Source organism: Protopterus annectens, chromosome 9.part0 (genome assembly GCF_019279795.1).
Source record: "Protopterus annectens isolate FY-2018-M chromosome 9.part0, PAN1.0, whole genome shotgun sequence".
NCBI lineage: Eukaryota > Metazoa > Chordata > Ceratodontiformes > Protopteridae > Protopterus > Protopterus annectens.
The window spans coordinates 165,045,673-165,068,851 of NC_056743.1; the positions used below are offsets into that span (position 1 = coordinate 165,045,673).

The 23,179-nt window shown below is 39.1% G+C and overlaps 1 protein-coding gene across 1 annotated transcript in view; it reads right to left on the reverse strand.

Moving 5' to 3' along the window:
- The window catches only part of LOC122811112, a 1,431,540-nt gene that overhangs the window by 90,335 nt on the left and 1,318,026 nt on the right, over nucleotides 1-23,179 (reverse strand). The window contains exon 11 of the mRNA XM_044082706.1: nucleotides 10,847-11,155. Coding sequence (XP_043938641.1) covers nucleotides 10,847-11,155 — 309 coding nt within the window. The remainder of the gene's footprint in view (nucleotides 1-10,846; nucleotides 11,156-23,179) is intronic.

A 23,179-nucleotide genomic window follows, 5' to 3' on the forward strand; every position in this document is an offset into this window, starting at 1 on the left:
GAAAAAAAGAAAGCCCTCTAACTAAAAAGTACAGTTTTGTACCTACCATAAATGTAGATGTTCGAAGATCCACATTGCTGCAGTCCTTACACTTGGGTAGTCCGCTGTCCTTGGTCGGCCCGAATATCAAAGTATAAGGCTGACGTCGGTCAAGGCGCTTAAGACTGACATCAGAACGTCAGGGTACAAATGCGCATGACCGACGTCATATCCTCAGTCTTTTCTTGCCCCAGATGTCAGAAGAACCTAAAAGGAAAGGTGAAACCCAAAAAACAACAAAACACAACTAGACACCCTTGCACTAAAGATATGTACAATATATACAAAATCCACAACATTTGCAACCCAAACCACACAACTGCCTCTAAATATAGAGGGGATGGAGGGAGGGTAAATTGGACTGCAGCAATGTGGATCTTCGAACATCTACATTTATGGTAGGTACAAAACTGTACTATGTTCTTCATCTCACATTGCTGCAGTCCTTACACTTGGGTAGAATCCCAAAGCAGAGGTAAGGGAGGATGGCAAAGCTATAAAGCAGGAGGAGCTGCCAAAATGCCCTGTAGAATTGCAGTGGCAAAACCAGCCCTAGATTTAGAGTAAAGTGGAAGGTGATAATGCTTAGAGAAAGTATGCACTGAACTCCAAGTAGCTGCCTCCAAAATATCTTTAGTCGCCACCCCCCTTAAAAATGCTGTAGACGTGGCAGTAGCCCTAGTGGAATGAGGCCTAATCCCAGCTGGAATCTCCTTACCATGATGGGAATAACAGAAAGCAATACAAAATCCAATCCATTTAGAAATAGTTTGTTTTGACACAGGCTTGCCCTGAGAACTCAAAGCAAAGGAAACAAATAACTGCTGAGACTGCCTGAACCCTTTAGTTCTGCTCAAATAATAACGCAACTGCCTGTGTATATCCAAAGTGTGCAAAATCTGTTCCCCTTTGTTTTGGGGGTTTGCATAAAAAGTAGGTAAATGAATAGTTTGATTTAAAGCCACACTAGAAACCACTTTAGGCATAAAGGAAGGATTAGTACGTAACGATACTCTATCCTTATGGAAAATTAAGAAAGGCTCAACTGCCATAAGGGCCTGTAACTCAGAAACCCTTCTCGCAGAGGTAATGGCCAACAAAAAAGCAGTCTTCCATGATAAATATTTCAATTCAGCAGTAGCTGCTGGCTCAAAAGGTTGTAGAGTGAGTTTCTCCAACACAAAATTGAGATCCCAAGCAGGAGTAGGAGCTCTACGTGGGGGTCTTAAATTCTTTGCCCCTCTAAGGAATTGCTTAAACAAAGGATGAGAAAACACAGGTGGAACACAGTCATAATGTGCTGAAATCGCTGCAGCATGAACCTTAATGGAAGAGAAAGACAAACCTTTGTCCAGTAACTCAGCAAGATATTGAAGGGCCACGCTTAGATTAGGTTTAGAAACATCAAATTCCTTTGCTGTACTCCAAAATAAAAATCTCTTCCATTTATCTGCGTACACTTTCCTTGTACTAGGCCTTCTGGCCTCCAAAATAACATTCAAAACTTGTTGTGGAAGCTGAGACCCTCCAGGGTTTAAAACAGAATACACCAGGCTGTCAGGTGAAGAGAGTGGAGCTTGACATTGAGTAAATGACCGGCTTCCTGAGACAGTAGGTGTGGAATCGAAGGCAAAGGCCATGGAGGTTCCCTTACCAGACTTCTCAGTAATGGGTACCAGTACTGTCGAGGCCAATCCGGAGCTATTAGGATCATCTTTGGCTTGTCCTGTCTGACCTTTAGGAGTACCTTTGGGAGGAGAGGCAGAGGTGGAAAGGCATACACATGAAGCTTGCTCCAATTGAAAGAAAGAGCATCCACTTTCCAAGCTGTCGGATGAAACCTTTTTGTGCAAAACTTTGGCAGCTGGTGGTTCAGTGGAGAAGCGAACAGATCTATGTCTGGAGTTCCCCATAACACTGTCAATTTCTGAAATACATGAGGATCCAATTTCCACTCGTGGGGATCCATAATTCTTCTGCTTAACACATCTGCTAAGGAGTTCTGTGCTCCTGGCAGAAACCTTGCTTGAAGATGCAGCTGTAAACTGAGAGCAGTCTCCCACAAAATCATTGCTTGTCTGCATAGAGGATAAGAATGTGTCCCCGCTTGCTTGTTGATGTACCACATGACAATCGTGTTGTCTGTTAGAACCAACACCTGCCCTGGAAGGAGTAAGTCTTTGAAAGCTATCAATGCAAATTGGACTGCTAACATCTCCTTCAAGTTGATATGTAGATGTTGAAGTCTGGCAGGCCACGTGTCTTGTACCCATTTTCCATTTAGATGAGCTCCCCAAGCTGTGTCTGAGGCATCTGTCGTAAGAATCTGACTCGCCTCTGGCCGGGTCACAGAGAGTCCCTTGTTTAGGTGACATTCCTGAGCCCACCACAAAAACTCCTTTTGAATGCAAGGTATTATCTGAATGACAGTGTCCAAATCTTGGCAGTGCTGTGTCCACACATTTTTGAGATACCATTGTAACTTCCTCATATGCAATTTGGCATTGGGAAGCACCAGAATACAAGATGCCATGAACCCCAAGGCTTGAAGGACTGTCCTTGCAGTCAGCCTGGACTGATGAGACAATTGATGGAAGTACAGAGAAAGATTCTTTTGTTTGTCCGGGGTCAAAAAGGCCATCTGGGATGCTGTATTCAGTCTCACACCCAGAAAGCACATGTCCTGAGAGGGTACTAGACTGGACTTTATTTCGTTCACAGAATACCCCAGGCATCTTAGCACTGCTATCACATACTGTAAATGATGAAGAAGTTCGTCCCTTTCTTGGGCCAGAATCAGACAGTCGTCCAAATAAGGATAGATCTGTATTCCTCTCAGCCTGAGGAAAGCTATCACTGGAGCCAGAACCTTCGTAAACACTCTGGGCACAGTAGATAAGCCAAAGGGCAATGCAGAGAACTGATAATGAGAAGTCCCAGCCCGAAAACGTAGATACTTCCTGCAACTCAGCCTGATAGGAACATGAAGATAAGCTTCCTTGAGATCCAGAGTCACCATCCAGTGGTCTTTGCCCAGCAGAGGTAAAAGCTGTTGTAGAGTCAACATTTTGAACTTGGGAATGTCCAAATAAGTGTTGAGGATAGATAGATCTAAAATTGGTCTCCACTTGTTCCCCTTCTTTGGTACTAGGAACAGGCGAGAATAAAATCCTAGGCCCACTTCTGGCAGAGGGACCGGTTGTATGGCTCCTATTTGCAACAACAGAGAAATTTGTTTGTGAGCTTCTAGTCTTTGCTGAGGAGGAACGTCCGGCATGCCTTTGAAAGGAGGCAAGGTATGGAAATAAAACCTGTAACCCTGGTGTATGATATCCAATACCCATCTGTCTTGGGTAACCAGACTCCAATTTACCTTGAAGAGCGCCAACCTTCCTCCCAAAGGTGCTGCCAGGCAAGAAGGATCTGGCAGCTGAAAAGGTAGGTCATTGGGCCTGTTTACGAAAGGACTGGCCCCTGCCCTCACCCGAAGATTGTGCAGGTGAACTCCCTGTTCTAGGCCTGAAGGAGCTCTGAGCTCTGCCTCTACCACGTCTAGATCTACCCCTAGACTGATCATAAGAGGGGTACGTCCACCCCTTAGCAGGCCAATTCCTACTAAATCTTGGAGGCTGAACTTGCAAAAAATCTTTAACAGCCTGCATAGATTTAGCTTTGTCTTCCATTTTCTTTAAGACTGACTCCACAGGAGAACCAAACAACACATCAGACTGTAAAGGAGCATCCAAAATCCTTGTCTTAACATGTTCAGATAAATTCTGATCCCTCAGCCAGGCGTGCCTGCGAAGAACTGACCCAGTGGCAGCCACCCTAGATGAGGCCTGTACAGCATCAAAACCACATTGTAACGAATGCTTGCCCACCTGTTCAGAGACATGCACCAAATCTTGCAATTCTTTACACTCAATACCTTCCACCAGAGCATCTACCTTAGACTTCAACTGAGAAAGAAGATAATTTTGATATTTCAACATGTGAAACTGGCAATTCAAAGCCCTCATAGCTAAGGTGGAAGAAGTATAGACTTTCTTTCCCCATCTATCCAAAGCTCTGGCCTCTTTATCGGAAGGAACCGGATTTTTCACCACAGAGGCCTTAACACCCTTAGGTCCCTGACTAACAGTTTCTGGGTCCGCCCTAGGACTCTTATAAAGAAACTTATGAGCCTCAGGCACCCTGTAATACCTGTCTGGTTTAACAGGAGCAGGAGGCAAAGAATCAGGATTAAGTGAAGCTTCTGCAAACACATCTTCCACAACATCCAGAACAGGTGGAATAGCTAAAGGCCTATGCTGGGGCAAAAGCAAAAAATCCCTAAGCCTTTTCCTGGAATCAGAGAAGTCCTGACCTTCCCACTTAAAATGCTCCCTCATGGAATGAAGAGTCTCTGAAAAAGAAAAATCCTCTGGAGGAGAAGCAGAAGGAGTAGAATCATCCACATCAGAATCAGAATAAGGAGAATACTCCTGCAAGTCTTCAGCCGAAGACTCTGACACATCCGAAGCCTGCTCAAAACTCCCCAACTCTGGTTCAACCCTAGGCCTTTTATCAGGAGGGGGCAAAGAACCTCTAATCAATGTAATTAAATCTTCTGCCATTTTAAGCATTTGCTTCCTGGGCACAGTACCTGAAGAGCTAGGAGAGACCCCAACAGAAGCTAAACCTGGCCTGCCCCTGGGAGAAGCCTTGGAAACAGAAGGAGAGGGCCTAACCACCTTAGGAAGTGAGGGGAGTATAGTAACCTGAGAAGCCCCCTCAGCTGGACCTGCCTCCTGAGAGGCCACATCCTGCAATATCAAAGTTTCCCCCTGAGAAACCAGAGAAGTCTCCGGTGGAACCACCGGTTCCACTGACGCCACTAAAGGACCGGCGTCCGGTTCGGACGACTCTTCTAACCTGGGTTTAGCTGCTTTGTCTTTGCGCTTCTTCGAAGAAGCGGGCGTCGGAGCATCCGACGGCATATTATAATTGCACCGCTTCCCAAAGACCAACCTGGCACAATCTAACCTTCGCTTAATAGTGCGTTTATTGAACCTAGCACAAAAGCGACACCCAACAACGTCGTGCTCAGGCCCCAAACAAGGAATACACAAAGTATGATAATCTCTATGCGGTATCTGTTTCCCACAAGAAATACAGTTATTCACTTTTTCTGACATCCGGTAAACCACTGAGGCAAGAAAAAACTAAAATATTCCCCAACGGGGTACTTAGCCAACTCTGACTCGGTCTGAAACTCCGAATTCGAAAAATTCCAGAACGCCAACCGGCACTTGCAACGCTGCTTCTGCATCGGACCATGCGGCAAAAAAGACTGAGGATATGACGTCGGTCATGCGCATTTGTACCCTGACGTTCTGATGTCAGTCTTAAGCGCCTTGACCGACGTCAGCCTTATACTTTGATATTCGGGCCGACCGAGGACAGCGGACTACCCAAGTGTAAGGACTGCAGCAATGTGAGATGAAGAACATTGGGCTATTTAATTTTAAGTTTAAAGCCGAAACAGGGGAAAAAAAGCATAATGAAGAAATGACGGCCAACAGCAGTTAAATCACAGAATAGCAAAAATACAAACAACTCGCTTAAGTGGTTATCAAGCAGAAACACAATTAGCAAAAAACAAAATTTGTCCCAAATATAAGAAGGAAAAGTCTACTTAGCCAGAGCCAGTGAGAAGAGCACCCTATCTTGTTTAGCGGCAAACAAGATCTGAGGAACTCTCCTGGTGCATGATGGGATAGGGGTTAGCCACAAGCTACTGAAAGACCTCGAGCTTGTATACAAGGCTGAGTCGGAACCGATGATCGGTTCCAAACCCAACATTAGTAAGAACGAAGGCAAGATAAGACAACACATCAACAGTTACCCAAGAAAGGTTACCAGCTTTAGTTTTAATTAGTGCAAGAAAAAACATTCAAAAGAGGATAAAGAAAGGGAGAGGAAAAGCAAAGGGAAAGAATATTCTCTTAAAAAAAAAAATTATCACCTTCCAGAAGCTAATGGATTCATTATTTAGCTCTTCATACAAGATCTGAGGGTACTGTTGCTGATGGTGCATTATGGGAAATGGAAGGAGCCTTAGCCTTGGAAATGAAGTCTAAGTTGCAGTCTTCGGATCTGATTGGATCTAATATACCCATGTGTTGAGGCGGATGAAAACAACAACACTGGGTCAGTATATATTAGCTTTATCCCTGAAGTAATTTAATACTAGATCATTTTTCACTCATTCCTTAATTCTTAAGTTATGTGGCTGAGAAAAGTATATTACAGAGGACTGTGCCTGTACAGTGTTTACAACAGCATTGCACAGTGGTCAAGTGGTGATGTGAATATAGTTTGACCTCAAGAATAAAACCCAAGATGTCTCACAACATTTACATGCTGAAGAGAACATCAGCTGCTGAATGTGATCTCCGTCCCATTATACTGATAATATTAAAAGATACATCAATGCCATCACTTCAAGTCATTGTTTTAACTGTTTGATAGATACACGCATAAGCATACAGTCACTTTTCATAGGACGTCACTTACTTTACACTTTGTTTGCATCTAGCAGTTTTGAGTATTTGAAGTAATGATACAGTTAAATATATTTTAAGGTCTGCATCTTCATCAGCTGTTGCACATTGGTTTGTTTGCTATCATAGATGTCAGTAATCTTAGCTATGTTTTTTCTTTTAACTATTAAGCTGCAACTATGACACTGACCATACTTACCTAGCTATTGCAAAGTGCACATATTTCACAAAGAATGCTTTCTTTTCATTTATTTTAACTGCTTAATGCCTGCCAAGATTGCTTCTGAGCACCTAAAATTGCAGTGATGCATATGCAAGGATATGTGTATCAGCCACTACGATTAAAGCACTTATATACAAGTGAATTGCGCTTCCACTTATTACATAATCAATACATGACATCTAGCTTACTAAATATATCTCTTCCAGTTCTTCCAGTATGCTAAAAATAGCAGAAGGCATTATTTCAATTCAGATTTCATGTCTTTCAGAAACTGCATGCCAACAGTTTAAATCTGTCCCTGATTTTGTGCCTTTGTTCCTTATTCTTGTGCTAACAGGTTGAGAGTTATGGGTAGGATTGCATGATGGCAAGCCTCCTGAGAGAATTTAGTAATTTTCTATTTTTCATGCAGTGACTTCATAACACCAGTGACAGGGCATCTAAAATTTGGACTTTCACATGTGCAGAACACCTTCTGCCCCTAACCTACCCTAGTTACATTATCTACTCCAACATAACCATTTTTAATTCGGAGGCCATAGTTTCAGCAGCTTTGGTTTAATTAAACAAGTCAGCTTTTTTTTTCAAATAAAACTTGTCATACGTTAGTCTGAAGCTGTAACAGTACAGAATTTTAGTAAGATAACATATATGACAAATAAGTGCCACCCCTAAAGGCTAGTGTACTTCTAGTGTACAATTGTTTTTCTGTATCTGTCCAACAACCTCCCCTTCCTGTAAAAGGGAAGTGTTCCAAGATGAATCAGTGAATTCTCACAAAAAGGAGGAAGTAGAGGTCCAGAAAGGTTGCCAGGTTAGCCTTCAAATTAAAATATGAATGTGAGTTGTCTTTACCAAAACTATACAACGTAACTAATCTGTATGGTGACAACCGAGTATCTAGGTGGTTGTCATGCCATTAACACAAATTCAGAAAAGTCTAACACTGAAGAAATCAGGATCTTCTGGCATTTTATGTGAAAATGCTTTGTTACAGGAAAATTCCACATTTTGCTCTGAAAAGTACTTCTAGAATCAGTAAAAGTGAATTTTGAGGAGGTAAGCTGTATGGTCAAGAAGTATTTGTAATCAGAATAAAATAAAATAAGGAAAGAAATGAAAAGAAGCCAATCTCTTTGGCACAAAGGAAGAAAGGCCCGAATATGACCTGCATTTGGATAATGGGGCTGGTGCTTGAAGAGATAGCCAAGAGAGGTGGAAGTGAGCAATTTATGCAGCTCACTCATTCTGGGGGGACAGAGATGGTAGATTCCATTTGGCTGAGTGCTTAGATCTATCTATGCAAGTAGAGGTTTTGCATAATACATATAGCCACAGACAGGAAGGATGTGGGCTCTGTGATACAAAGCTAGTGACAGCAGCCCTCAAGGTCGTGTGTGTCTGTGTGACAGCATGCACATGTACAACAGGACATAGAAAGCTCCTACAGGGACATGGATTCTCATCGCAGGCACAGTGGGATGGGTTTAGGGCCACAACAACTTTCCCCACTGCTAGGATACTGCAAGAGTATAATGCACCCTTATGGCTGTTGAATGATGTGTTCAATTCAGCTCTTATCCATGTGCTGGGGATAACAAGTATAGGGGAATAAACAGGCCCCCAATCAGGGAGGTTTAAAGGTCAGCATCTAGAAAAAATGCTGAAAAGGAACACAAATATTTCTCCTCCAAAAATGGAGGACATGGGATCTTCACTCTCTTTTCTTCCTTTCTGTGTCCAGTGCTGATACCAACATATGCCCAGAGAGTTGGACATGAATTAAGTCATAAGTGGGCCCCCAAAAGGTGGCAGAGTAGGAAACTACACAGACAGTTAAGGCATGTGGCAACTGGAGCAAATGTAAAGATGGAGGATTGTGAAATATTAAATGCAAGTAAAGGTAAGATTAAACAGACCCAGTGTCTCCTTCTGCCATCAAGCAAATGTAATATAAAGTTGGCCCTGAATATTACTCTGTGAAGACAGCAGCAATTCTTCAACACACTTTTTATAACCAGTGTAAAGTAGAGCAGACATAAGGAAGCAGGCCCTTTCAATAGGCAAGAGTGTGCCTTCATAATCAAGGAAACTGTAGGCTCTTCTTACACCCCCCCCCCCAAAAAAAAAACACACTGGCTCAGCTACTTCTTTGACTTCCAACATAAACCTAGAAATGCCTGATTATTGTTTCACAGAATAGTTCACAAGGGCTTCAACACTGGTAGAGGCCCTGATGGACCAAAGTAGTCAAAAGCATTCCCTGTGTTTGGGTACTGGTAAAGGAGCTGTGCCTGTTAGAAACATAGTGGTCAGTGTCTGAAGAGATCCTTGGTGTGTAGGCAAATAATCTATTCTCTCTCATGATGCATTCAGACCTTTTTCGGATGATCTGCTTTATTTTTTCTGATTCTATTCGTTCAGCCAAGTATTTCCTTTTTCATTTGTTTTGGTCTTCTCAACTTGGTTGCCTGCTTACATTTATTGAAGTATTTACATTCCTCCATACCATGGCTAGGGCTCAGTTGAAATAAAATGTGTGTGTCTGTGTCTGTGTGTGTGTGTAAGTCTTTGAGTGCTATAAGCATGTTTATTAATGGATTTTGCTGTTACAGCCCAAGCATTCACTGTACTGAAAAACAAGTAAGATCGGAAGAGAATCTGGAACAATGTAGTATGTACAAAGGAGTCTGTTATCATACTATGTCAGTACCTAGCAATTGCAATTATATGCTGAATACTGGATAAACCAAAATGCTATAACTTATTACACTCTTCAAAGAAGACAATCTGAATAGTGGAGTAATGCAGGGGTCAATCCTATGTTCAGTATTCTAGAGTATGTTTGTCTCAAAACGTATCTAAAGAAAAACAGAATATGATCAGCCTTTTCCTCTTGTATCTCAAAAACTAGTGCAGTAGTGGAAAACAGGGGCGGTAAACAAGGATTTAAAAAGGCTGACCAAGTGTGGAGAAAGATGGCAGTCAAGTTTCGGTGCAGACAAATACAAAGCACTAAATCTGAGCCACAACTACCCTGGTGTGAAGTATCAGGTATGGGGCAGAAGAACTCATGACAGCACAACAAGAAAAAGATCTAGGGATGGCAATTACATAATGTCTGGACCACCACAATCGGAGTCAATGGGCAGTAACAGCAACAAACATACTGCTGGGTGTATGCTCAGGGGGACAGAATCCAGTAGCAAGGAGGTAATGCTTCCACTCTACTGAGCCGTGACATAACCACATCCTAAGTACTGTGTGCAATTCTGGAGACAACATATGGAGCAGGACCACCAGGCTGCAGGCAGGAGTCCAGAGAAAATACCCCCAAAAGGCACATGGGATGGAAGGAAAAACATGACCAAAAAGTACAGGACTAAACGTCTTTGCACCAAAATCCAAATGAGACAGAGAACTGGGTGTGATATTAGTGTACAAGACATGTCTGGAGAAAGAGGTTAGGGAGGAAACAGCACAGGTACCAAATTGTCAGTACTAACTACTTCCTAGATTTCTCAAAGTATTCCCCTCATAAAAAAGGTTGTAGACCAATGAAATGGACTACATGAAAGGATGATAGTGAGGAAATTCACAAAGGCTGTTAAGAAGGCATGGACGTGGTAGAGAAATGGTGATAAGTAAGGTTAAGATGTGGGAGAAAAGAATGTTAAATGTATTTAAAGCTGACAGACAGGCTTACTGCCTCTTTCGACTGTCAGACAAATGCACGTGGAAAAGACAATTTGAAGGATTTAACGCAGAAGACAATATAAGCTTCCATGTGAAGGTACTTCAACAGACAAAAACACTTCTTGTAATCTGATTATGTATCATTCAAATCTAGTCATATGTTTTCTTGTGAATTTAATCAACTTGCAATGTTTAACTGCTATACTTCTGGATTTTAAATACTACAAAAAGTGGATTTCACTGTTTACAACCATATTGTTAGTTATTAACATATAAACTTTTCCTATACATTCGAGCTCAAGAAAAGTTTCAGTTTCACAGCATGCACTTAAAATATACTTACCAGCTAATGTAATCCTGAATACTTTTTCCAGTTGAGAATTTGAAGCCACATCCAAAACTTTTACAGAGTAATCTGTACTTCTGTCACTCAGAGCTGCAGTGAGTTTTAATTCAGCTGTAAAATAATAGCCATCAGTGCCACGTGCTGGGCCTATCAAACTACATCCATGTGGAATTGGTGTTTTGTCTTTATACCACCTTACAATTAGTTTATCAGAAGTAAAACCTGTGGCTTTACAACACAAAATCACTTTGTTACCAGGAGATGGCATTTTGGGACTGCAGGTTATTTCGGACAGAGAAGGAACACCTTAAACAGAAAATTAAGATAATTAAAACACAACAGTTTCCATAGTCTTTATAACTGTAATTACTAAGAATAATGAATTTTAATGAATTATACAATATAATTTTTTAAACTTCAAAATTTTATTTCACTTTTGACAATAAACACATACTGACACAAAGAACTATCCACCTACTGTAACCACAGAACTTTAGCTGCATTTCCAACCCCGATTATCCTGCCTATACAATGTAGTCCAGCCATGAAAAAAATCCATTCATAAAGAGTACAACCTTTTAGGGGAACAAAGACATGACAAAATGAGGGCCCACTGCTGATCAGTGCGCAATCAATCATTAATGTTTGTGCTATGTAATCAGAGTACTGCCTGCCCTTGCTAGATATTTTTCCCTGCTTAACTAGTAGTAGGGCTGGAAATAAGGGTAAAAATAACGGAAAAAAACATTGGCATACTGGGACAGACTACAGTACATATCCTGCTTTAAAGGTGAGTAACAAAAACTTGGTTAAGGCATAGGGGTCCCTTGCTTTTCATGAGAAGGCTTATTAGTTCCCTTGATGCACACAGGGAAGGGTGACGGACTGGTATCAGCAAAGGCAATAGCAAGTGCATCTCCAGAGGCTGCAGAGGGATCTAATGCAAAGGATGCAAAATATACATGCAGCAGTTGATGAAGAAGCATCTCTCTGATGGTAGAAACATTTACTTAAACATCAGCAGAGGGTGACATTCAGGGGCCTGCAGAGAGCCAACTTGTAGCCTCCTTTCTAAAATATAGGGAGTAACAATGGAGAAGGCTGTGGGAGGTCTTTTAACTCCAGATGAGGCAGCAGCTTCACCAAAGGCTGATGAATAGTTCTGGGATGCATGCCTGCAGTGAAACAGGAGATTACTTTTTGCTTAGGACTGAAAAAAGCCATGTTTGAAAAGACCTTGGAGTCTGCGGCACTGAATAAGACATATGCAGCTGGAAAGAGGAGGTGATTTTTTTCATGGTGGCCTATGAAGTCACATCCATGTATGCAACGTGGCATGACAGTTCGCATTTGATACACAGTCTCTGCTGAAGTCTCAAAAGACAGAAGCCAGTATACTTTTTGAAACAGCATTAAGCATGGACCTTACTGCATATGTAAGTAGTAAGTTGGGCTGTGAACTTAGTTTAGTACATACTTCCACTATTAGAACTGTCTGTTAAGTGCTATTACTTGATTAAAAGAAATGGAAGTGTGTATCTAGTGATTCTAGCCACTCAGCTAGCAAAATGGCTGGCATTTCCAGCATATAGCGTATACAGCATCTGATATATTGATGTCCAGATACAAGGAGTTGCATGTCAGGTGGTTCACATACCTTCTAGAAGGCAGTCTGAATAAACTCCTCCTTAAGGATGGAAGCTCTTCCACAGTATATGCTGGTTACTGAGTATACTGACAAACATTCTATATAATACAGTATCACAGTGGTAAATATACCTCCAGATATCAATAACCATTTTATTTAACTATTTATCCTTTGTTCACCAGGTTAGTCCCACTAGACTAGTGGCCTCTTTTCAGGGGTGAACCAAGGTTGTACTTATACTGCTATAGGGGACATTTAGCCAGGGCATCGGAGAACTTCCCCTACTCTTTTCGATAAGTGCCATGGGCTAAAACCAACTCAAACAGATGGGACCTTGGTTTAATGTCTCATCCAAAGGAGTGCAACACCCCCATTATGCTGCACTGCAGTGTCAGCAATCTAATTAGCTGGTGTGGGGAAAAAACTACAGCCCTCTGCACCAAAGGAAATGTGCTACTTAGGATACTGTATTTATTTCAGCAAGTTTATGCATCTGGAAGGGCAGAGTTATGATTTACAGAAGAATATGTTCAAAATGCAGCCAAAAAAAATGACCTCACTGCAGATTAATGTAACGTAAAACAGGAAGATCTAGATCTAGAAATTTAATTTGCTCCTCAATGCAACTGGAACAGTTGAGAAGACTGATAAGATACAATGTGGCATATTTCTGCATTTTGATGTGGAAGAAGCTTTGAAGGTATTTAACACTTTTCTTGAAGAGGATAAGTAAAACAGTGGGAATTACAGAAAAACACAGGACATGTGATGACCCTAGCCAGAAGATAAGAACCTGCCATCTATTTATCATTTGATTTTTACAAGGACACAAGATCCAATGGAGACCAAAGATGTTTACATTATGGAGCAGAAAAACTAAGCCAAAAACTGATAATTTGCTAAGTTGCATAACTCATTAATGAGAGTTAGAATATAAGTGCCCTGGGATTCATTAACACCTACACTAAGTGTACACCGTTCTGAGTGAACAGACAACACGAGCATAACTCGCAACTTCTTTCTCCTAATTTCATTTTTTTACTTTTACATTTTCTTGCAGCCTTAAATATTGACGAGAATTCATAAAAGTTACAGCAAAGTGTAGATGACATGTACATTTACTGTACTCTTTCTGAGGGATTAGAAAGCACAAAAAATCTGGTAGGATGTTCTTGAATACAGATCGTGCACATTTATTGTAGGTGTTAATGAATCTGGCCCATGATATAAGAAATGATCAGACAAAGGCAGAGGGCTGTTAAGAGAAGCAGAATGGACTTGCCTTTCTCAAAAGCTGAGGATGTAAGCAAAGCATCTACAAATACACATAAAAAGAATTAAATAAAGAAATGAAAGTGATAAAGATGCCAGTTAATTAAAAAGGCAAAAATAAGAAACAGAGTGAGAATACACTGCAACAGTAATGGAGACAAGGAAGAGAGCTATGCGGTGGGCAGAATCTATGAAGTAAAACTTGAGCCTCAGTGTTAGATGTCATTAAAACCATCAGTAAAAGCAATGTCCTGCTGAATTTGTGGCAGAAGGCACAATTTGACTAAAATGTATAAAAAGAAATGCAAGTATCATAAAATGTATGTCCATATTTTTGAACAAAATATGAAGAGAGTTGTGCTAACACAGCTCTGGAGGAATTTATTACATGGAAAAGTGATAAAATGGTGGTCAGAAAATGTATAGATGGCAATGACACAGAAGTAAAGGTCAGAATGTTGGCAATAAATGCTGAGAATTTATATGTGCCATGTTACATTTAAATCAGAATACCGGTATAGTAATATCCAAATATGTTTGGAGCAATAGGGCCAAAGACAATGAACAATGTGCTGTTTGCACACTGCTAACATTTAAAACAGTAAGTACAACCACTGGGTCAAAAGCTACTGACACATATAAGATCCTATTTAAACTGTAACACTTCTAAAAGCAAATTCTCCTAATATTCTGGGTCATGTGTTTTGTCACACTAGGAACGGCAAAACAAATTCACAGTGTAAAAGTAAAATGCACAGTTCTGTAGTTTACCTACCACAACAATATATGTTCCTTTAGATCACGGTTGTAGTAATCATTACATATGAGATGCATCCTGGCCAGTCTGCAAAGCTTCAGACTCCCTTCTTGCATGCCATGGGTTTGCCCTTAGCATGAGGGGACATGTCTGTATGACGGATACATGGATATGGCAAAACTCAGCACTTTTGCCCAAAATGGTGGGATGGGGTTGAAGCCTAAAGCTTTAAGTTACATCAGAAGAGCAAAAAAAAAAAGAAGGATATCCCAATATTCCACCCCTGCCAGGAAAGGTAATAAAAGTGGGATAGTGGGAGGGTATCATGACTGCAAAAATGATCTATTCAAACATCTACTGTTATAAGTAAACTACACAACTGTACTATGTCCTTTATTAAGTGCACTATTGCTGTAGTCATTACATATGAGAAAAGTACAAAAGCTCAGGAAAAAAAAAGTGGACAGAGAAGGACTAGAGCCTAGGATTCTTAGAACAGCAGCCCTAATGAAGCCTGCAATGGCTCTGGAAACATAATTTAACTTGTAAAGTTTGGTAAATCAATGAACAGAGGACCAAGCTTCTGGCCTTTCCAGAAAACCTGAGGTGTGGCAAATGCTTTACTAGAATAAGCTTTGACATTCTGAGGTGAATTTTTGCCATGATCGAAACAGCAGATCCTAACAGAATGGGAATGCTATCTAGAGATAGTTTGTTTAGTTTCAATCTCCCTTAATTACCTTCATAAGATATTTTCTGAACTCATTAGATTTGCCTAAATAAAATCTTAAGTTATCCATGAACACATAGACAACGAAGAATCCTTCTACCTTTGTTTTGAGTATCAGGACTGAAAACAGAAAGCTGCACAGATTGATTGAGTAAATTAAGAGAACCTTTAGGCATAAAGGGCTTGTTCTGGGACTCACTCTCTTGTTCCAAGACCAAAAAAGCTAAATAGACATAACCTGTAATTCAGATGCCTGTCTAGCAGAAGTTAAGGACAACAACAGGGCAGGCTTACAGATTAGAAAATTAAAAGAGCTTGCTGTAGGCTCAATGGGTGGTAGAGTTAATTTTTCCAAAATAAAATTCTAATCCCAAGAAAGAGTCACCTTTTTATTGGTGGTCTAATATATACATTCCTTTTGAAAACTGTTTATCTTTAGATAAAGAGGAAAGAGGGGATCCAGTGGCAGACACGATGACATGGCTGAGAGGTGTACTTTATTATTAAAGTATGAGCAAGACCAGAGTTGAGCAATTTACACTGGTATTGGAGAATGAGGGGTACCCCTACTTGAGATGGGTCCTCTCCTCTGCTATAACACCAAAAAGAAAAATCTTTTTCATTTGGATAAATAACATTTTCTAGAAGCAGGTTTACTTATTGCATGTTCTCAGAAATAAAAGGTGTCTAAAAGGGATCATAAACTTATCATTCATACAGTCAGACAGAGTTTGAATGTTGAGATGAATTCGAAATCCACCGTTATGTGTAAGCAAGTCCACTCTGTGAGGAAACTTTTGGTATTTGCCCCGACCAAATGCATGAAAAGCATGGTAACTCTTTTCTGATCTTTTGAAGGACTTTAAAAATCACAGAAAATGGGTGGTGGTGGGAAACGGGTACAAAGATTTTCAAAGTCTTCCCTTGTATGTTCCTTAAGCTTTTACAGAATCTCAGAATATATAGGTAATTGACAAAAAATCAATTGGACTTCCAGATATTTGTCAAAAATCTTTATATTCATGCACATATGCTCTCCTTAGAGAATTGGCAACCTATGTTGGTTTACCAAATTGATAAGACTTGCAGATCATATGTTGCAAAGACAGAAATATCCTTGAAATCTTGCAACTGCCTTCTGTAAAGATTAATACTCTAAAGTGGTTTAAGGGTTAATTCACTTGCAAATGTTTGAGCATCCATTAGAACTCTTGACTGATAAGTTCCTGGCGTAACTTCCCAAAGCAGCAGCAGCACCATATCAAAGACCTTGCTGCCAGCAGAAGAGTAGGCTGAGACGCATCATAGAATTTAAGTTCAACAGCCATAGTTACCAGTCATTTAAGCATTTCAAAATGTTCTTCTTGTTCCACTGGCCAAAACCATGCCACATCACGCTCTAGTACCTTCCACAGTAGACAGCTACATCTGACAAGTTAAGGATAAACTTGGAAAATACTGCACAGTAACAAGGGACACACAAAAATTATTTATCATGAAGTGTTTGCATATTTACAATTCCATTAGCTTTATCAGCATCAGGTCTATGAAATGATTTATCATGAAGTGTTTGCATATTTACAATTCCATTAGCTTTATCAGCATCATGTCTATGCCCTAATGAAGTCAATATGGGTCCCAAGTACTTAAGAGAATTTACAAGATCCAACAGTTACTTCATTTCAGCTTCAAGCCTAATCTTTGTCTAACAGTTTTATCAGACACATGGCATGTTTCTTCTTATCAGCTTCCAGGCCAGAAGGTCATTGGTTACACTGATTGCACCATCTAGACCTTCAGTCATATTAGCTATAATACCTCTGGAATGGCTTAACTACAGGTATTCACTGCACTGATGTTTGGGGAATTTCAATGTGAGAATTGAATGTTGTTGTGAGTTGCACTGTACTGTATTGTGTAAGCCGGCACTGTGCTTTTTTTTTTTTTTTTTTTCTATTTTCTTCACTGTGGTGTGACTACTGAGTTGATATATGTAATTTTGCAGGGTAGGTGTGCCCCCTGCATAAAAAGAGTTATTTGTGTGTGTGTGTGTGTGTGTGTATGTGTGTTTATTTATTTTGGCTCAACATTTTTAGTACTTAATTTTCGATAAATGCTAAGCCAAAAAAAGGCAGTTAACATCTCATATATAAACACTCTGGAACTCTTCTGGAGATGAACAGCTTCCAAATAGTAAGTTTAGAAATCTGTATGTACCAAGAGATGTACTAATTACGTGCAATTTGGAACAAGGTTCATAGAGATTAATTTGCCAGAACCTTTGGATAGCATGAAAAACAGAGAACAGCACAGCATGAGTCTTGTGCCATGGTGCTTGCATTAAGTACTGATTTCTGTAGCTTGTGTAACTAATTAGGTAGTGGTTCTAATCACACTGCAGTTAACTGGTATGTGTGTAGTCAGAGCAGCATGAGTTTATATCCTAGAGGTGGGAGGGTTGGCATAATTGTTAAGGTATTTACCTTACAGGCACAAGATGCAGGGTTTGATTCTCATATGGGGTAACCGGCTAGGCTTAAAATGTCACACAAGGCAGTTAGCCTAGTACTAGCTGATGAACCTATGATGTAATATTTCAACTACTTCCACAACAGCATGACTGGATTAAGGGCCAGCTCTGTAGTGTAGAGGGATAAATCCCTAGTACATACATACAAATATTTCAAGTACTGGCATTAATGCCCTTCTAGCTTGCCAATATAGCAAAACACCAGTTCCCATAATACGTGTCCAGGCTGTTCTTAAAATATCTAAACTAGTACTTGCTTTAATGTAATTTGGTTGTCTGTTCCATGCATCAGCTACTCTGTCAGAGAACCAATTAGTACACTTCTCATTCCTACTGAATCTTCTACATAGGTTGTCTGATGATTCTCTACTACTTTTTGATAACCCCAAACATTCCCAGAGGTAGTTGTCCCTAAATGCCCTATATACCTGAATAAGATCTCCTCTTAGATATCTGCAAGAGACACTGTACAAGTTCAGATATTTTACTACTTCATAATAACTTTGATTTTTCACATCCGTGAATGCCCTTGGTATAATTCCGCTATACTCTTTCCAGTTTACTCCGGCTTGTTTTCTTATAGGGTTTCCATATTGTTATTTCATACTCAAGTTTGGGTCTAATGCAACTAACAAACAATGACTTCATTATTTTTGATTTCCTAAACTTTATAAATCATTAACCAATTGGTTGAGATGACTACAAAAACTCATAGTTGAATCTACCCATATACCCAGGTCCTTACATGAGTCTACAGTTTCAATCACTATGTGCTGTACTAAATGTTCACCTTTCAGTTTATGTCTCCCAAATCTCATATGCTTAGTTTTTTTATGTATTTATTCGCATATTATTCTCCTGTGCCCAAATGCTCAATTTAGTCAAGTTATTTGCAGACATGCTTTATCTGTAACACTTGTAATCAGTTTACCCAATTCCAGGTCATCTGCATATAGACTGTAGAACACCTCAGATGAAAATGTTAGGTCTGAAAGATACAATTTAAACAAGTAAGGGCCTAGGACAGAGCCTTGTGGGACTCCCTGATTGTAACCAAGGATTTCACCTGTCCAGTTGCTGTATGACACTTGCCATGTCCTATTTGTAAGCCATGCAGCTAACCATCTTATCAAGAGTACATCAATACCTAATTGTACTAATTTATTGATCAGTTTTGTGTATGACTCTGTCAAATGCTGAAGTTAAATCTATATAAATTACATCACAACACAATTTAATTCATAGCTATTATATTGTTATAGAACGTCATGTTACACGTGGTAATAGATCTATTTTCACCATATGCATGCTGATATATGGTGTCTAGTTCCAACCTATCTAGTTCTGACAATAACTTATCCAATATTATCATCTCCATTATTTTTCCACAATATGAAAGTAGACTTTAGGACCTATATGAGTCAGGGTTTGTCCTATTCCCCTTCCCGTTAAAGACAGGTTTAATAAGTGCACGTCTCCAATCTCGAGGAATCTCCCCACATTTATACAACCTAGTGAATAACAGATATAATGGTACTGTAAGTTCTTGCTGAAGTGTTCTTGGGTCATTGTTACTAATTCCGTCTCCTCCCTGCGCTTTATTTTGATCCAGTTTGCACAGTTCTTGTTCAGTATAATCTAAATTGATTCCAGTATCTAGGGTTACCTGGGTGTCACTAAGACAACTTTTGTGGAGCCAAACTGTTTTGCATACAATTGTAAATATATCTATAATTTGTTGTGTCTGAGCATAAATTTTAGAATCTGCACACAGTTTATCAATCTGTCTTTACTCCTTCAACATCTTACGTATCCATAAAAATGCTTCCTATTATGGTCAATATCTTTATATACATTTTCTTCAAAATTGTCTTGATCTTGTCTCACACTATACTTAATCTGTTTGTCCAGCTTATTTCAATTTTCAAAGTTGCAGTTCAACCTCTCTTCCATTTCTTGCATTTTTTTGTCTCTCACCTTAATCAGATATCTTGTTCTTATGGAAATATATCCCACTGATGTTGTATGCCTAGATCTTGATGTTAAACATTTTTCTTCACTTTTTGCACTCAAACAATTTCTCTTTCAAAACTTGCCACATTGCAGCTTTTCCACTGAACACCTCACTCCAGTTAGTTTTACATAGTGACTGTTTTGCTTCCATATAATCTGTAATTAACCTTCTGTACATTGGCTTAAATTTCAGTTTGGCAGAATTATCTACCAATAAATTAACTTTAATAACCACATGATCACTGCACATCAATGGTGGTAAAACTTGACTTGAAGTTACAGTAATTTCTTTGGGAACAAAACAGTATCTAGTATATTCCGTCCCCTGGTAGTTTTTTTTACAATCTGAAAGTAATTGTTGCTTCAGAATATACTCTGTGAATTATTTCCTCACTAATATTGTTAGTAATTATGGCTCAGGTGACCATGATTTGATTAGTGGCTTGGGTATCTAAAGCACTGGCAGGGAAGGATGGGCATGCCTATCTAAACAGAGAGGTCTTTCATTTAAGGTGCTCTATGAAGGCAGGAGTGGTCCACACAGGGTCACAGTCCTTAGATGGAACAGATGAATATGCCATTAAATAACAAAAATCCCCTTGCAGAAGCAGCTGTGGACTTGATCCCCAGAGCACCTTTAAGATCCACGACCCTAGCTTTGGGTTGAGGAAAGTCCAGGGGTGGAAGGAGGAGCTGACAGAAATGGTGATGGACAGGGAGCACTAAGATGGCCAGAAAGTATGGATCAAAAAGGAGAAAAAAATAGTGTGACTGAATAACACCCTCTTTTGATCCACATGTTTAAGTCTTGAGAATCTTTACATGGTTTCAGTCTGTCCTGCTCACAATGTTTGAAATGATATGTAATCATTCATTTGGATCCGTTTCTTAACAATTCTTGCTCACATCTACCTCTGAAAACAAATTATTTTCAGAGCTTGAATCACAAGTACTGCTATAGGGGAAAATTTAGTTTGATATTCTTCTTCAGCAACCTATGTTTTGAAATAAATCAAAATACTTTTGCAAAATGTCAGTACTTTGTAGCATACATTCAGTAATCTAAGAATTACACGGTTAAACCTGCTTCTAAGGAACTGCTCATAAAAGCTCTTTACTGCATCTGCCATAATCTTCACCATAATTATTTTTAACAACATGCATCTTTGATGTCATGTACTTAAATATGACAGAGTCAACAAATCTGTTAGTGAAGAACACTGATTCTGCACAAATGTGTGAGATGTCTTAACAAATGTACTTTGTAACTCAGAACAAGCTTCATCTAGTTTAATTTGGTAGAACTCTTAGTTAGCTTTAAGAAATGAGAACAGTGCAGCATCATGCATTTTCAGCTACTTCAATAGTGTGAAGTGGATAATTTATTAAAACACCACTGTACCTGTGTGCTACTTCAGTCTTAACATTTACTACTCTGATCTTTGGCTTTCTTCCTGCTTTAGTCTACACTAATTAGCAAATCACTCTGCAACTACATATTATGAATTATTTTAATCTCATCAAGTACTTCAGAAGCACTGTGAAACAAATTGTTTGGTTGCTTACAATCCAGTCAAACCTATCAGAAAGGCTTCCATTTCTGCCCACAATACATCAAAAGCATGTAGAGGGACTTGTAATTTTTTTTAGATGGTGCCAATGTCTTAAATGTAGACTTATAATTTATAGTGAATACAAGTCTTGTATCAAGTTTAAAAATAAAATGTCTGTAAACAGCAACCATCATCTGTGCTGATTGCGGTATGTACATACTGAATCTACATAATCATTACTAGTCTTGTATTCAGCACACACAACTCAAATGGGCTCACAAACATTCTAATTTTTTCTGTTCTTCTGCCTCATTTACATGTACATCTTCCTGAAACACTTCATTTAATCTTTTATAGACTCTTGTAAAATGTGTGCAACAGCTACAAAACCCTACAGACTTTATAAAATGCTTTACAGCGTGCTTTCTTATATTTGTAACTACAATACTTGAAACAAGTAATCTCCGTACATACACTTTGGATTACCACAGTATCAAATAATATTATTGAAGAAAACTGGGACATTGTCACAGGAAACCCTTTTCTGATTAACATCTTAGGTGAAGCCCCATAATTTGTTTACAGGAAGGCCAGGAATATTAGAAGTTTTGTTGAATTTAAACCTAGATCATGTGAGAAAAGCACTAAAAGATGTGAAACAATTGTACATTTTGTATATTTATACAGCAAGGTGATAGTTTTTATTGCCCTTATTTAAAGAAGATCATTAAAACCAGTGCAGGGGGTGACTGTAACACTAAAAAGGTAATTTACAGGGCACAGTGCAATGAATGTGATGCATTCTATGTGGGCAAGACTGTAAATAAACTCAAGTGAAGGATTTCATGTCATCTGTCAGAAATCCGCTCTGGATGTAAAAATAATGCACTAGCTAAACACCTTTCTCTTCATAAAAGACACACAGGTTTTAAGTTCCAGATCCTGGATCGCATAGACATGGGTGATCTTGAAGGAGACATCCCGAATATTCTGGAGAAACATGAACTCATCTGGCAATTAAAGCTGAACTCTTTTAGAAAGCTTGGACTAAACTACTACTGTTCAATTAAAAGTGCACTGGAACTTAGAAAATTGCCACATTGTTTACATGACTAATTTATTTTATTTTATTTTTTTCTGCAAACTGGTTTTAAATACCATTTTAAATCATTTGAAATTTAAGTGTATATTTTGTTTCCATCATCATACATATATATATATTTTTTATTTTTATTTTTTTCTGGTTCTCTTTTTTCCACTTTATTGAAAATGATGGTAATAACAATACTAATTAATTATACAATTATATAAGTTTTTAGGGTTCTTGTACACAGACTTGAAGAAGTCTAGAAGGACGAAATCGATCTTTGTTAACAATAGGTTATGAAAATAGAAACTGATTTTTACATGCAAAATGTATATGTATATATTTATATATATTTTTTTATCACAAAATGAACTAAGGTTGATATATTTCCAGCTATGTAGTATATTGCCTTGTATAAAATCACAGACTTAATAATCTACTTAATAATTTGGTTAAATAAGATGTACCATTAAAGTACATTAGGGCTATATATTATTATGACAGCTACTAGGTAGGGCAGGACCAGCTCGAATGTCACATTGATGGGGAAGGGATGTGAATTTAACATGTGTACCAATAACACTGTTTTACAGCACAATAAACCACTCCCATGCCTGATAAAAAGTATACATATATATTTAGAAAGCTTGTGAGGAAATTATTAGTCTTTTTGTTTTACTTGGATCGCTTGTCTGTGTACTTAATAAAGGATTTTCGACTGGAAACAGACTGCCTGCCTT